At 46.0% G+C, this 16,213-nt stretch overlaps 1 protein-coding gene across 1 annotated transcript in view; it reads left to right on the top strand.

Moving 5' to 3' along the window:
* Positions 1-16,213, top strand: part of syne1a (spectrin repeat containing, nuclear envelope 1a) — a gene marked incomplete at its 5' end in the record, with an annotated part of 201,450 nt that overhangs the window by 95,260 nt on the left and 89,977 nt on the right. The window contains 9 exons of the mRNA XM_084149547.1: positions 5,057-5,221; positions 5,494-5,666; positions 8,347-8,500; positions 8,757-8,900; positions 9,111-9,275; positions 10,478-10,795; positions 11,000-11,155; positions 12,185-12,355; positions 15,237-15,563. Coding sequence (XP_084005673.1) covers positions 5,057-5,221; positions 5,494-5,666; positions 8,347-8,500; positions 8,757-8,900; positions 9,111-9,275; positions 10,478-10,795; positions 11,000-11,155; positions 12,185-12,355; positions 15,237-15,563 — 1,773 coding nt within the window. The remainder of the gene's footprint in view (positions 1-5,056; positions 5,222-5,493; positions 5,667-8,346; positions 8,501-8,756; positions 8,901-9,110; positions 9,276-10,477; positions 10,796-10,999; positions 11,156-12,184; positions 12,356-15,236; positions 15,564-16,213) is intronic.

The following is a 16,213-nucleotide window of genomic DNA, read 5'->3' as shown; positions in this document are numbered from 1 at the left end:
GACACACCTACTCATTCAAGGATTTTTCTTTATTTTTTCTATTTTCTACATTGTAGAATAACAGTGAAGACATCAACACTATAAAATAACACATATGGAATCATGTAGGAACCCAGAAAGTGTTAAAGAAATCAAAATATATTTTATATTCGAGATTCTTCAAATAGCCTTGATGACAGCTTTGCACACTCTTGGCATTCTCTCAACCAGCTTCACCTGGAATACTTTTCCAACAGTCTTGAAGGAGTTCCCACATATGCTGAGCACTTGTTGGCTGCTTTCCTTCACTCTGCAGTCCGACTCATCCCAAACCATCTCAATTGGATTGAGGTCGAGGGATTGTGGAGGCCAGGTCATCTGATGCAGCACTCCATCACTCTCATTCTTGGTAAAATAGCCCTTACACAGCCTGGAGGTGTGTTGGGTCATTGTCCTGTTGAAAAACAAATGATAGTCCCACTAAGCGCAAACCAGATGGGATGGTGTATCGCTGCAGAATGCTGTGGTAGCCATGCTGGTTAAGTGTGCTTTGAATTCTAAATAAATCACAGACAGTGTCACCAGCAAAGCACCCCAAACACCATAACACCACCTCCTCCATGCTTTACGGTGGGAACTACACATGCAGAGATCATCTGTTCACCCACACCGCGTCTCACAAAGACACTGCGGTTTGAACCAAAAATCTCCAATTTGGACTCCAGACCAAAGGACACATTTCCACCGGTCTAATGTCCATCACTCATGTTTCTTGGCCCAAGCAGGTCTCTTCTTCTTATTGGTGTCCTTTAGTAGTGGTTTCTTTGCAGCAATTCGACCATGAATGCCTGATTCACACAGTCCCCTCTGAACAGTTGATGTTGAGATGTGCCTGTGACTTGAACTCTGATGCATTGACTTGGGCTGCAATTTCTGAGGCTGGTAACTAATGAATTTTTCCTCTGCAGTAGAGGTAACTCTGGGTCTTCCATTCCTGTGGCGGTCCTCATGAGAGCCAGTTTCATCATAGCGCTTGATGGTTTTTGCGACTGCACTTGAAGAAACCTTCTAAGTAATTGAAATGTTCCATATTGACTGACCTTCATGTCTTAAAGTAATGATGGACTGTCATTTCTCTTTGCTTATTTGAGCTGTTCTTTTTTTCTTTTTCTTTTTTTTTCTGGGGGTAGATCAGCTTAATATTGCAGATAGATTGTAACTTCTATCAATGTAATTGTCTGCATCACTTCCAATCCCCCATGTTTTTTATATATATACTCCCCTTTATTACTTTTCAACCCCGTCATCCTTTCCCTACTTGGGGTAAATTAGTGAACAACAATGCCCAGGCCTCTACTTCCAGCCTATACTTACTATCTACACCTTATTTGAGCTGTTCTTGCCATAATATGGACTTGGTCTTTTACCAAATAGGGCTATCTTCTGTATACCCCCCGTACCTTGTCACAACACAACTGATTGGCTCAAACGCATTAATAAATTCCACAAATTAACTTTTAAGAAGGCACACCTGTTAATTGAAATGCATTCCAAGTGACTACCTCATGAAGCTGGTTGAGAGAATGCCAAGAGTGTGCAAAGCTGTCATCAAGGCAAAGGGTGGCTATTTGAAGAATCTTAAATATAAAATATATACTTAAACCCTTTGAATGAGTAGGTGTGTCCAAACTTTTGACTGGTAGTGTATGTCAAAGCATAGTGGTTACTCTGTGGTTTTCTGTATCTGTCTCTTTCTATTTTCATGTATGCTGCTGTGTCATGTATTTCCAAATTACTGATCACAACACGGCAATACATGAATCAAGTGTGAATCTGCTTGTTTCAGCTAAAATTGTTCACTACTACAGTATACAGTGGGGAAAAAAAGTATTTAGTCAGCCACCAATTGTGCAAGTTCTCCCACTTAAAAAGATGAGAGAGGCCTGTAATTTTCATCATAGGTACACGTCAACTATGACAGACAAATTGAGGAAAAAAATCCAGAAAATCACATTGTAGGATTTGTAATGAATTTATTTGCAAATTATGGTGGAAAATAAGTATTTGGTCACCTACAAACAAGCAAGATTTCTGGCTCTCACAGACCTGTAACTTCTTCTTTAAGAGGCTCCTCTGTCCTCCACTCGTTACCTGTATTAATGGCACCTGTTTGAACTTGTTATCAGTATAAAAGACACCTGTCCACAACCTCAAACAGTCACACTCCAAACTCCACTATGGCCAAGACCAAAGAGCTGTCAAAGGACACCAGAAACAAAATTGTAGACCTGCACCAGGCTGGGAAGACTGAATCTGCAATAGGTAAGCAGCTTGGTTTGAAGAAATCAACTGTGGGAGCAATTATTAGGAAATGGAAGACATACAAGACCACTGATAATCTCCCTCGATCTGGAGCTCCACGCAAGATCTCACCCCGTGGGGTCAAAATGATCACAAGAACGGTGAGCAAAAATCCCAGAACCACACGGGGGGACCTAGTGAATGACCTGCAGAGAGCTGGGACCAAAGTAACAAAGCCTACCATCAGTAACACACTACGCCGCCAGGGACTCAAATCCTGCAGTGCCAGACGTGTCCCCCTGTTTAAGCCAGTACATGTCCAGGCCCGTCTGAAGTTTGCTAGAGTGCATTTGGATGATCCAGAAGAGGATTGGGAGAATGTCATATGGTGAGATGAAACCAAAATATAACTTTTTGGTAAAAACTCAACTCGTCGTGTTTGGAGGACAAAGAATGCTGAGTTGCATCCAAAGAACACCATACCTACTGTGAAGCATGGGGGTGGAAACATCATGCTTTGGGGCTGTTTTTCTGCAAAGGGACCAGGACGACTGATCCGTGTAAAGGAAAGAATGAATGGGGCCATGTATCGTGAGATTTTGAGTGAAAACCTCCTTCCATCAGCAAGGGCATTGAAGATGAAACGTGGCTGGGTCTTTCAGCATGACAATGATCCCAAACACACCGCCCGGGCAACGAAGGAGTGGCTTCGTAAGAAGCATTTCAAGGTCCTGGAGTGGCCTAGCCAGTCTCCAGATCTCAACCCCATAGAAAATCTTTGGAGGGAGTTGAAAGTCCATGTTGCCCAGCGACAGCCCCAAAACATCACTGCTCTAGAGGAGATCTGCATGGAGGAATGGGCCAAAATACCAGCAACAGTGTGTGAAAACCTTGTGAAGACTTACAGAAAACGTTTGACCTGTGTCATTGCCAACAAAGGGTATATAACAAAGTATTGAGAAACTTTTGTTATTGACCAAATACTTATTTTCCACCATAATTTGCAAATAAATTCATTAAAAATCCTACAATGTGATTTTCTGGATTTTCTTTTCTCATTTTGTCTGTCATAGTTGACGTGTACCTATGATGAAAATTACAGGCTTCTCTCATCTTTTTAAGTGGGAGAACTTGCACAATTGGTGGCTGACTAAATACTTTTTTTCCCCACTGTATGTGTCAGCACATTCCACCAACAGGCTACTCATGCATATACAAACATTACTCGAACTTGCCATTTTATCAAGAACATGTGAGAGCCTGCAATACATGATGACGTCTCCCTAGGGCCTACATCCCTGAAGAACTACTAAAATATACTGACTATATACATACACTACCGTTCAAAAGTTTGGGGTCACTTAGAAATGTCCTTGTCTTTGAAAGAAAAGCAATTTTTTGGTCCATTAAAATATGGGCCTCTGTATGCCTATGTAGATATTCCATAAAAAACCAGCTGTTTCTAGCTACAATAGCTATTTACAACATTAACAATGTCTACACTGTATTTCTGATCAATTTGATATTATTTTAATGGACAAAAAAATTGCTTTTCATTCGAAAAACAAGGACATTTCTAAGTGACGCCAAACTTTTGAACGGTAGTGTACATACTAATAATTCGATATTAAACTGTTTATGACAGTAGGCCGAGTATGGAAATAGTCATGCAAACACCGTACTCTGCCTATCTTAATCGGCTTAAGGTAAAAATCTAAGTAAGCATACGCCAATTAAAACACCTGGTTTTCTGAGCAATATTTTGAACTGTTAGGACATGTGAACACCTTAATCGGCATTCCAGTGGTGTATTTGATCTGCACATGTACCAGCACCCGTAACGCAAGCCTCCCTCTTATGCGCTGGTGAAGTGAGTTCGGAAAAACTGAAAAAATGCATCTTAGAAATAGTTTTCACTTACAAACTTCACATGTCCTAACTCACTTTCGCAAAAATAACATGGTCACTGTGGTAGAACATTTATTTTGATTGCCGATTTTCTACATTGATAAAAAGTCCCATCAGTAGCCAGATTTCAGATGTGTCCATGTAAACAGGATTATTAGGGAAATTGTTTTTCTTGCAAAGCATGTAAACGTTTTAAACAAACTATTGTATTAATCTGACTATCCACAATAATCGTATTATTGTGTGCATATAACCATGCTCACTGAAATACCAGATAGGAAATACTGCTATGCTAGTATTGGGTTGACCTTCTGAAGCAATCACTTCACTAGATTGGTCACACGAGAATATCCAGCTATGATGAATGTGGTTTATTTACATTGTTGTCTAGCGAGCTAGGCTATTTATAGGTCTTCCCTCAGTAACATAGAAACAGGAGGAAGAGAATCGCTTGAGAAAGCCACGTGTAGCCAGCACTGTGGATATGTTAAGCGGGAAAGAAAAGGTTGCCACTGTATTATTTTCTTGTCCGTAACATATCCATGGCCACATTTATAAAAACATGTTTTGATTTTATTGACAGTGGGGAAAGATAGAGAGAGGTTGTGTCAAAGGCCGTAGGACTGGACTCTAACCTATGCCAACATGGTATAATTATGTGCAAGAGGCTGTGGCATAACCACTAGACCAGCATATTTTCTGCAGAAAATATCATCTTTCCCAGAGTGAAAGGAAAACCACTGTTTTGATGGTCCTGAAATGTTCTTATGTAGGTCTTATTTGATCCTTGGTCTATGCTACCACTCCAAACCGTTTCTACATGCCCCTATACAGTGTACCTTGTTTAAGTTGCTCTGCTTGGTCTCAGGACAAGGCCTCCAGGATAGAGCGCATCGTAGGGGAGCACCGTCTGTTCTCCCAGGGTCTGACGGAGCTCCAGGACTGGGTGTCTGAGGCTGAGAGGACCCTGAACACCTGCCTCTCCCCCACCGCCGACAAAACTGTACTGGAGGACAGGATGATACAGCTGGAGGTAGGTTTGGAAGACTAGAATAATGGAATAGAGATATCTAGGGACTCTATAGTTTTGCCCAAAGATCGAGAAGGAGTTGTATCTCTCAAAAGTGATTACAAATCCATGTGTAGTATCAGTGATTACTCCCCTCGTGTAAACATTCTGAGGCTCTCAAGACTAGTGTACAACTGAATTACTCTTTGTCTGTGTTTGTGTCGATGGTTGTATCTGTATCTAAAACTGTGTCTATGGTTGTAACTGTATCTTTATCTGTGATTGTGTGTCCCCAGGCCCTGTTGGCGGCCCGTCAGGAGAGGGAGATCCAGCTGAAGATGTTGCTAACACGTGGTGATGCTGTCCAGAGGAACACCTCTGCTGAGGGGGTCCCCGTGGTCCGAAAACAGATCCAGGACCTCAAGGACTCCTGGGACTCTCTGCTGTCCGCCTCCATCCAGTGTAAAAGGTTAGGAGACATATTTGACTTTAATCAATCTATTTAATCTAGGGGTTCAAAGGGGTTAAATGGTAGGAAATAAGACAATGTTATCAGGTAATCGTTTGACTGTCACGAACGTCTACTAAGTGAGTGGACCAAGGCGCAGCGTGCGATACGAACATGACTTTATTTACTTAAAGTACTCAATACAAAACAACAAACAATGACGAATCGTGAAGTCCTCAGTTACAATGACTGATACGGAACAAAAACCCACAACACTAAGGTGAACACTGACAGTTTAAATATGGCTCCCAATCAGAGATAACGAGCCGACAGCTGACACTCGTTACCACTGATTGGGAGTCACACGACCAAACAAGGAAACACAACCAAATACAACACAACCAATACCAAACACAACCAAATGAACACACCCTGGCTCAAATACACAGTCCCGGAGCCAGAGCGTGACAGTACCCCCCCCTAAAGGCGCGGACTCCGACCGCGCCTACACCCCAAATAGGGGAGGGCTGGGTGGGTGTTGCTCCTCGGAGGCGGCTCCGGCTCCGGGCTTGACCACCACCCTTCTTCAATCCCCCCGTAGCGCCCCCGGTCCGATCTGACCCAGCTGGTAGGATCTGGACTGACGACGCGCACCCCTGGCTTGGCGCGTGAGGCAGGAACGGACCGGACCTGGCTGACGATACGCACCCTAGGCTTGATGCGTGGAGCCGGAACGGGCCTCACCAGGCTGACGACTCGCATCCCTGGCTTGGTGCGAGTAGCAGGAATGGGCTGGATCAGGCTGACGGCTCGCACCCTTGGCTTGGTGCGAGTAGCAGGGACGAGCTGAACCAGGCTGACGACTCGCACCCTTGGCTTGGTGCGAGTAGCAGGAACGGGCTGGACCAGGCCGACGACTCGTACCCCTGGCTTGGTGCGAGTAGCAGGAACGGGCTGGACCAGGCTGACGACTCGCACCCTTGACTTGGTGCGAGTAGCAGGAACGGGCTGGACCAGGCCGACGACGCACACCGTAGGCTTTGTGCGTAGAGCAGGGACAGGCCGGGCTGGGCTGGCGACGCACACCGTAGGCTTTGTGCGTGGAGCAGGAACAGGCCGGGTCGGGCTGGCGACGCACCCCGTAGGCTTTGTGCGTGGAGCAGGGACAGGCCGGGCTGGGCTGGCGACGCACACCGTAGGCTTTGTGCGTGGAGCAGGAACAGGCCGGGCTGGGCTGGCGACGCACACCGTAGGCTTTGTGCGTGGAGCAGGAACAGGCCGGGCTGGGCTGGCGACGCACACCGTAGGCTTTGTGCGTGGAGCAGGAACAGGCCGGGCTGGGCTGGCGACGCACACCGTAAACCTAGTGCGTGGAGCAGGAACAGGCCGGGCTGGGCTGGCGACGCACACCGTAGGCTTTGTGCGTGGAGCAGGAACAGGCCGGGCTGGGCTGGCGACGCACACCGTAAACCTAGTGCGTGGAGCAGGAACCGGCCGGGCAGGGCTGGCGACGCACACCGCAGGCTTAGTGCGTGGAACAGGAACCGGCCGGGCTGGACTGGCGACGCACACCGTGGGCTTGGTGCGTGGAGTAGGAACAGGCCGGTCCGTACTGGGAACACACACCACTGGCCTTAACCGAGGATCAGGAACGGGCCGGACCGGACTGGTAACACACCTCAGTCTCTCACGCCGTGCCTCAACTACTTCCCTCCCTCTACTCGCCAATGGCTCCCGTAATCCGGTAGCCTTCTCTCCACGTCTCCCTGTGGCAGCCTCCTGCTGCCCAGCCGCCCAAGCCATGTGCCCCCCCCAAAAAACGTTTTGGGGTTGCCTCTCGTCCTTCCGACGATGGCCCTGCTGACGCCGTTGCTCCTCTGTCAGTCGCCTCTCCACTGTTTTACTCCATGGCCGGCGATCCATCCCATCCAGGATTTCCTCCCAAGTCCAAGACCCTTTACCATCCAAAATCTCCTCCCATGTCCAGACCCTTGGCTCCTGGACACGCTGCTTGGTCCTGGTACGGTGGGTTTTTCTGTCACGAACGTCTACTAAGTGAGTGGACCAAGGCGCAGCGTGCGATACGAACATGACTTTATTTACTTAAAGTACTCAATACAAAACAACAAACAATGACGAATCGTGAAGTCCTCAGTTACAATGACTGATACGGAACAAAAACCCACAACACTAAGGTGAACACTGACAGTTTAAATATGGCTCCCAATCAGAGATAACGAGCCGACAGCTGACACTCGTTACCACTGATTGGGAGTCACACGACCAAACAAGGAAACACAACCAAATACAACACAACCAATACCAAACACAACCAAATGAACACACCCTGGCTCAAATACACAGTCCCGGAGCCAGAGCGTGACATTGACAAAGAAAAATAAGCATTCATTGTATTAGATAATAATAATCATAATAATAATAATATATGCCATTTAGCAGATGATAAGATTAGTATTAGATTATAATACACTCTTGAAGTAATTTGTATTAACACTCCAGTGAGTCTATCCCAGCTGATTTAGGTCGGTTGAATTTGTAGGAGCAGCTGGCTCTATCAGTAGCTACAAGTAAAAAATATTGACATTTTTAAAAGTTGGCTGGTCAAAAAGCCACCATTTTTGTAGAACGACCCTAACAGTCACTAACCCTGGAGAATGAATGTGTGTGTTTCCTGATCCAGTCAGCTGGAGGGGGCCCTGTCCCAGTGGACCAGCTACCAGGAGGACGTGGGTCAGTTTATCATGTGGATGGAGCGCGTGGAGGCCACTCTGGGCTGCTCAGACAGACAGTACTCTGAGATGAGAGACAAGACCGCCAACCTGGGCAAGACCAAGGTACAGTACTGGACTCACTGTAATGGATGGGTGTATACACATTGGTGGTGGATGGAGGGAATCCACACCTTACAATGTAAAGCACTTTGACTCCTTAAAATAACTAAATGCAATTCACCATCATCACCTTGTAGTGTTGTTGATTTTCACACTAAGAAGGGATTCTTTTTTTAAAGTGACATGTTTTAAGTATTTAATCTCTCATGTTCTTATGCTGTATCCAGAGCTGGTTAATGTGATACTGTATGTGTTTTAGCTTCTATATGAGGAGGTCCTGAGCCACAGCAGTCCATTAGAGACCATCGCTACCAAGGGCTCCAACATGGCTGAACACTACACTACCCATCAGGAGGTACACAGCCTACAGGAGAGATACACCACCATCACAGACAAGGCCAAGGTACCCACAGCCTTAATACTTCATTATGTTTCCCTTCATGTCCTTAAAGGTAGTCTTTCCCAGGACTGGATAATGAAGTAGCTTTATTTCATTTGTAGGTCACAAGAGAATTCAAAAGGGCTTAGATGCCAAAGATGTTTGGGAACCACTACTTGAAACGGTAACCCAGTCATGTTTCTCTACGTGGTATCTCTCTGTGTTGTGTCCCAGGCTGCAGTCAGCAAGGCTAAGGATCTGGTCCTGGCCCATCAGGATTACCAGAGGGGGCTGCACATGTTTGAAGACTGGCTGGAGCAGGAGCAGGGAACCCTGGGCTCGCTGTCCCACCCAGAGGGGGATGTGGACACCCTGGAGAACACACTACAGCAGATACAGGTCAGTACAGTACAGCCTACTGTAGGCCTGGTTTGGTGTGGGTCAGTGCTATCCGGGACCCTTACCTTAACCATTTTACATTTCAACTTTAATGAGGTAGGGACATCCCAAGGATTCCGGATAGTGTGTCAGTTGGTTTTGAATGATATATCGTGATAAATGTAACTATTTTGCTCGATAACAATAAATTCAATGATACAATTTTTTTTTAATGGACAGTTACTTTACATTATCATCAGGGCTCTAGACAATTTTTTTACAGTGCCAAGTAAGACAACTGAGATAGTAGCCTATGAGTCAAAAAGTAAGCTATTTCATCTAACATATCCACGGAATGCATGATTGATATTTTCATGTGCATTCTGTCAAAATAGAATCCAGAATGATCAGATTTATTTTTGTCTCCTCAGCGATAAATTTGCCAACATCTTTGTGCATATTGGCCTATATGCTATATTATTCACCACCTGAAGAAGTGGGAACTCAAAACACTTAGCTAGATTGCTAACTCTAAATATGATATTGTTGCTATGTAGCCATGTATGCTAATTGATTAATCTATCGGTAATTGTAGGCCAATGCCTTACAAGTACTTTCCAGCGCTAGGCCTAGGCTATACTTGATGTAGGCCTATTCACTGCAAATGGCGTGCTCTGCTCTGTTCCGCGGTCGCATTAAAACCATACTACAGCCTACTCCGGTTGTAAAGTGGTACCATGAACTCAAAGAGGTCAGAAATAAAGTATCAATTATATACTCACAGAAAGCACGGACTCTCCTCTCTGTAACTAGAGCAACAGTAGTTGCTTTGAAAACTGTATTTTTCCCGCAATATCATTTTGATCAACCGTCATATGCTTGTGCTTCTCTGAATGCATCTATCCCTCCTCTGTGCACACAGTGGGGAGAAGGACTGAGAGTGGTTTGCTCACACAGCAGCCGACAGTGAAACAGGGACAGGCAGATACTTTGATAGCAGGAATCAACATAATGGATTGGCTGTTACTGTTGACCGAACAATAGTTTTACTACAATCTACATGAACATTGTGTAGCAAAATCACAGAAAATGACCGCCGTATGTAAAATGCTTCGGTAAGAGAAAGGCAATGTCGGTGTCTGGAATTTTTGGTTTATTGTCCCAGCTCTACTGTATCATCCCCCCTCTCTATTTTCTACCTCCATTCTCCCTCTCCTCCACAGCTCCTCCAGGAGCGCTGCTCCCAGGGCCAGTCCCTGCTCTCTTCTGTGCTGTCAAGCAGGGATGGGGTGATTCCGTGGGGTGCGCCCCAGATCGAGGACCGAGCTCTAGACACTGCACAGCGTGAGTGGGGGGCCTACCAGGCCCGGCTGGGGGAGACCAGGGCTACGCTGGGCAATACCCTGGGCAGGCTCAGGCAGATGGGCCAGAGGTTCCAGAGCCTGGCCCTGTGGCTGGACGACATGGAGGGGAAGACCAACATCCGTGGACATCGCAGGTCTGACAGAGCTTCCAAGGATGCCCAGCTAAACCAGCTCCAGGTAGGGGTTAGATAGAGAGAGGAAAGAGACTGTGGTTTGTCTAGTAGTGTTGAAGGATCGTTTACACTGAGTTAGGCTGTGTCTCAATGGTCTCAAACCAACGGGTACAATTTTGGCATGGGATGTCAAAATAATGGCATTTTGATATAAACCATCTACAGTATCTAATTGTAACTCTGTCTTTCTCTGTGAATGGTTGTGCAGCTGTGGCAGGAACGTGTGCTAGCCCGGCAGAGCGAGGTGGATGGGCTGTCTGCTCTGGCCCAGCAGGTCCTGGAGGAGACCCACATCAGCAGCCGGGTCAGCACCAGAGCCACCCAGCTCACCGCCCGATACCACACCCTGATACTCAACACACAGGTGAGACAGTCTCTACTGACTGATCTTTCTGATATGAACTAAATGTACATAAGATAACATTGCATTTACACTCATAGCCCAGTTGTCTGGCAATAGATCTTGTTGCAGTGACTTTCATTGTCTTGAGGCTGTACTGTATCACTGCAGTGAGAGTTCAGTTGAGCCCCAGAACACACCCAGTACACTCAGAAGCCAGTCTCTTCATTTGTCTGCTACTCTTGGGAGAACTAAAGGAAAATCAATGGTGCTCCTCTGGTCCAGGGCTTAGTCTGTAATTAAACGCTACAGAAGGCAATCTCACACTCCTCACACACACTGCTGGAGCCTAGAGTGGAAGGGCAATGCCGGCGGAGCCATTGATTTTTACACCTGCAGTAGCACCTCTCACTCTCACACACACACTTTCTGTCTCTCACGTAGGCTACAGTACACACACTTTCTCTCAAGTGTGCTTGTGAACGCAAGCACACATGCACGCACACATAGACACACAGACACACACACACACAGACACACAGACACACTCCCTCTTTCTGTCTCTCTCCCACCCTTTCTCTCTACTCTCACACACACACAATTGTTCTGTGTGAAACGTGGGGCCATATGGGCCGTGGTGCAGAGCTGTTACCTCCGTCTCCATCTCTGCAGTAAAGGTGTGCACTCAGCACTATCAGCTAATTGGAGCTTCACGCCACGGGATCTGCAAGTCAAGTGGATTATGTGCCAAATCCAAAAAAGACCTCCTCATTCATAGCCATACCGTCTAAGTCAAGTGGATGATATGTCAAACCCCCCCTAAAAACTCCTGGATTTTATACACAGGACATGAGATATTCGTCAAATGAATGATGTGTCAATAACACCATTTTTGTTTATAATAATATCCACATCCAAGACATAAAAAAAATAATCTGTATAAGGAATAAAAATATATATTTTCAGGTGTTGAGTTTCATGGTTCTGGGGTGATGCAAGCTGTCTGATGTCACTCATTCTTATACCACAGCCTTTTATCCAATCCGCTTTTAGGAGACCATCAAGCAGCTGAAGGAGGAGCTTAGGAGCATAGAGGAGGCTGAGAAACTCTGTGTGTCCTTCTCTGATTGGCTCAGATCAGCCCAGAAGAATTTCAGAACCGTGGCAGCCAGCATGGAGCCTCTGGACTGGGTTGCCATGGAGAGGAAGATGAAGAAAGTAGAGGTACGGAACACAGACACACCTGGTAGAGTAGGGTTCAACGTGGCTCCTTTTCTGTTCACTTACTGTACAATATTAGATTGCTGCTATAGAACCCAGGCATACAGTAGTTGGTAGCTTAAATGAGTGGTATTGGTACAGAACCCTGAGGTACACCTCCTCGCTAGAGTGCCCTGATAAAAGTGAAATAAGCTTGCTTGTGCTATATTACACAGAAATGATTAGTTTTACTCTAGGTAGTTTCATAGCAGTCAGCTTGTAGTCCTTTGTAGCTCTGTTGGTAGAGCATGGCGCTTGTAATGCCAGGGTAGTGGGTTCGATTCCTGGGACCACCCGTACATAAAATATTTATGCACGCATGACTGTAAGTCGCTTTCTATAGAAGTGTCTGCTAAATGGCATATATATTTTAGTACAGAATCATACGAAAGGCTCTTTTCAATCCACTATGCTAGCCAGCAAAAACATTATTTGCTTGCCAAGCAACATAAGGTGCTTGTTCATTACATCAAAGTGATGTGAAAGTTTGCTTAGGCAGTTTGGCTTGGGTTGCAAATATTTGCATGTACAAGCTCTAAGGCTAGCAAAAGCATTTAGTACCTAAATATAAGGACACTTGACAAGATGGTTCCCTGTCTGACTCTCTGATCTGACATCGCTCTTCTCGAGTTGATAAGAAATCGATTTATATATTACGGTGTCCGTGCGCACACTACATAAAAACATCAAAATATCTGCAGTAGTTGACTTGTCACAGTTCATATTGAGTGTGAGGAGGAGGGAGAGAGAGAGTGTGTGTGTGTGTATTGATCGTGTCTTTATGAAGACAAAGCGGGAGCGGCTTTAGAGGAAGCTCTGTAGCAGAGAGAGCCCTCCCACTGTGAAACAGAGGATGAAGAAGCACCAGTGTCAGGAGCCTGCTGGCACAGACACTGTAATTGATGCAATGCCCTTCCCGCTCCGCGTCACACACACACACACACACACAGACACACACACACACACACACACTGTGTAAGCTTCATCTTAAACACACTACACATTTCACACACACTGTCTTTTCATCTAGCAATCCATGAATTACTCTGCCTGCTTATAACACAGTACATACACCCCAATCCACCCAGACCACTAACTACACACACACACACACACACACACTCCTTCCCGCCAGACACACACCCAGGCTTTGCAGTAATCCATGTCTGGGATCGATCTCCCTCTCTGCATAGGAACAGAGGACATGTTGTCATCACATGTGTTCTGGTGGCACTGCAGACTGCAGACTAACACCAGACATCAGCCACACAGGGGAACTAGATGGAACCCAGTGTGAGGATGGGAGATTAACATGATAATGAGCATAACTGATCGATCCTGCTGGATTGAGTGATAGAAAGATTCAGGCTTTGTACAGTTATTGGACATACATGTACTTATTAGGTGTGGCCAATTATAGATCTCCATAGTGACTAATTTGCTGTTTTTCCATAATTATTTCTCAGAGAGCTTTATGACTATGCAATGTGTTTGGATACAAATATCTTTCTGTACTGTAGAATATAATAGGTACAACCCTAACCCTATACAGAACATACTGTGCTGATAGTCAATTTGAGTATGACATTTATACTGCTGGCAGTTTAATACACTGCACCATCAGTGGAGGCTGCTGAGGGGAGGACGGCTCATAATAATGTCTGGAATGGAGCTAATGGAATGGCATCAAACACATGGAAACCATGTATTGGATGTGTTTGATACCATTCCACCTATTCCGCTCCAGCCATTACCACCGAGCCCGTTCTCCCCAATTAAGGTGCCACCAACCTCCTGTGTGCAGCATTCATAGACAACTCCACACTAAATCACTACAATGACATTAGTAAGAGTCTGTGATGGAACTAGTGGAGATTATATCTACACTTGGCAGTTACCAACAACAGCTGTGTGTTTATGGTATTATTAGACACATAAAGGCAGGTGGTGTTAGTAAGAGTCCCATACATACCTGCACATCTTGTTTAGTGTGTCAGATGGAGAAGGCAGAGGAACGTGTGTAGACCGAGACAGACCAGGTTAGTGTATGATCAACAGCAGTAGCAGCAGAGCTGGGCTGTTATTACATAGTTCTCCTGTGATGATGAAAGCTCCATGGTATCCTATAGAATAAAGTATGTGCCTGGAGAGGGGGGTGTGTGTGTGTGTGTGTGTGTGTGTGTGTGTGTGTGTGTGTGTGTGTGTGTGTGTGTGTGTGTGTGTGTGTGTGTGTGTGTGTGTGTGTGTGCGTGTGTGCGTGTGTGTGTGTGTGTTGGTTGGTTGTCGTGGAAACCCCCGCTGCCTCTGTCCATTATAAGGACCCGGTAATTGGGCCCTCCTTTCATATTTCTCACCTGGGTCTCACCGGGTTCTCACCATGCAGGTGTCAGCTCACCTGCCGGGTTCAAAGACCTTCCAGGAAAAGTGGAGCTTCTCAAACACTGTCGGTGAAACCTCAGGTGGACGGGATAACAGGGTTGTTGGAGGAACAAAGGAATGTGTGTTGGTGTGTGGAATGTTGCTAGAATCACACATACAAGATTAATGTGATACTTGCTGAGAATATTTGGTAATAAAATAAATGTGTTTGTGTAGAAGTTTACGTGCAAGCAAATCTAATTATCTTGGCAACAGTCTTTTTTCTATTGACATTCAATCCAATTGTATTTGTTTAGAACTTATTACAAATTGTGTGTGTATTCACACATGCAGGCAACACTATTTCAACAAATGCTCTTTCATGTATTTTTGTAAAGATTGCATCACTGTGTACACTGAGCTATACGGTACTGTAAACATATCAAACATTCATCCTCTGTGTCTCTATGACTTCTCTCTCTTCCAGAGTCTCCAGGCTGAGCTTCAGCAGGGCCATGGCCTGCTCAAGGCCCTCAGGGAGCGGGCAGAGCGGGCTGCAGGCTTCCTGGAGGAAGCTGGAGCTGAGGGGCTGGGAGGGGAGGTGGAGGCCCGGCTGTCCCAACTGGAGGAGCTAGCCGGTGGGCTGCGGCAGGAGCACAGCACCCTGGAGAGGGCTGTGTGTCTGGCCAAGGAGTTCCAGGACAGGTACAAGGCCCAGGCCCAGTGGGTGGTGGAGACCAGAGCCATGCTCAGTGCCCCTCTGGAACCTAAAGCTGAACTGTACCAGAAGAGAGCCCAGCTGGCCAAGTACAAGGTACGGTACCTCTGTAACCACTCACCCTCAGCTCTTTGATTCAATAGAGAGTCATTAAAACTCGTTTTTCAACCACTCCACAAATTTCTTGTTAACAAACTATAGTTTTGGCAAGTTGGTTAGGACTGTCACAGTAGCTGATGTGGATGCGGTGTAGGAGTCAGGCGCAGGACACAGAGGCTCAGTCAAAACAACTTTACTCAGACTGAATAGAGAACCAAATCAAACGGCCTCGAAAACACAGGAGGCAAAATGATTACGCAACACAGTGCGTAAAATACTCGTTCCACAATAAGAACGTACAGAGACACCAACGGACAGGCGGACAATCACACACAACTGCAAACAAAACTAAAGGAAACTTATAGGTGACCTAATCAATACATAACATGAAACAGGTGCACTAACAAGACAAGACCAAACAAACATCGAGACATCAAGCGGTAGTAGCTAGTACTCCGGGGACGACGAACGCCGAAGCCTGCCCGAACAAGGAGGAGGAGCAGTCTCTGTGGAATTGACTGGAGCCGTGCGCTGACCCCGGGCTCGGGGACGACCAGGAGGACGCGGAGCCGGGCGCGTGGGATGACTACGGTGGAACTCAGTCAGGAGAGATGGATCTAAAATGTCCCTCCTAGGCACCCAGCACC

Source organism: Coregonus lavaretus (genome assembly GCF_964263955.1).
Source record: "Coregonus lavaretus genome assembly, chromosome: 31".
NCBI classification, from domain to species: domain Eukaryota; kingdom Metazoa; phylum Chordata; class Actinopteri; order Salmoniformes; family Salmonidae; genus Coregonus; species Coregonus lavaretus.
This window is presented reverse-complemented; position numbering and strand designations above follow the sequence as displayed.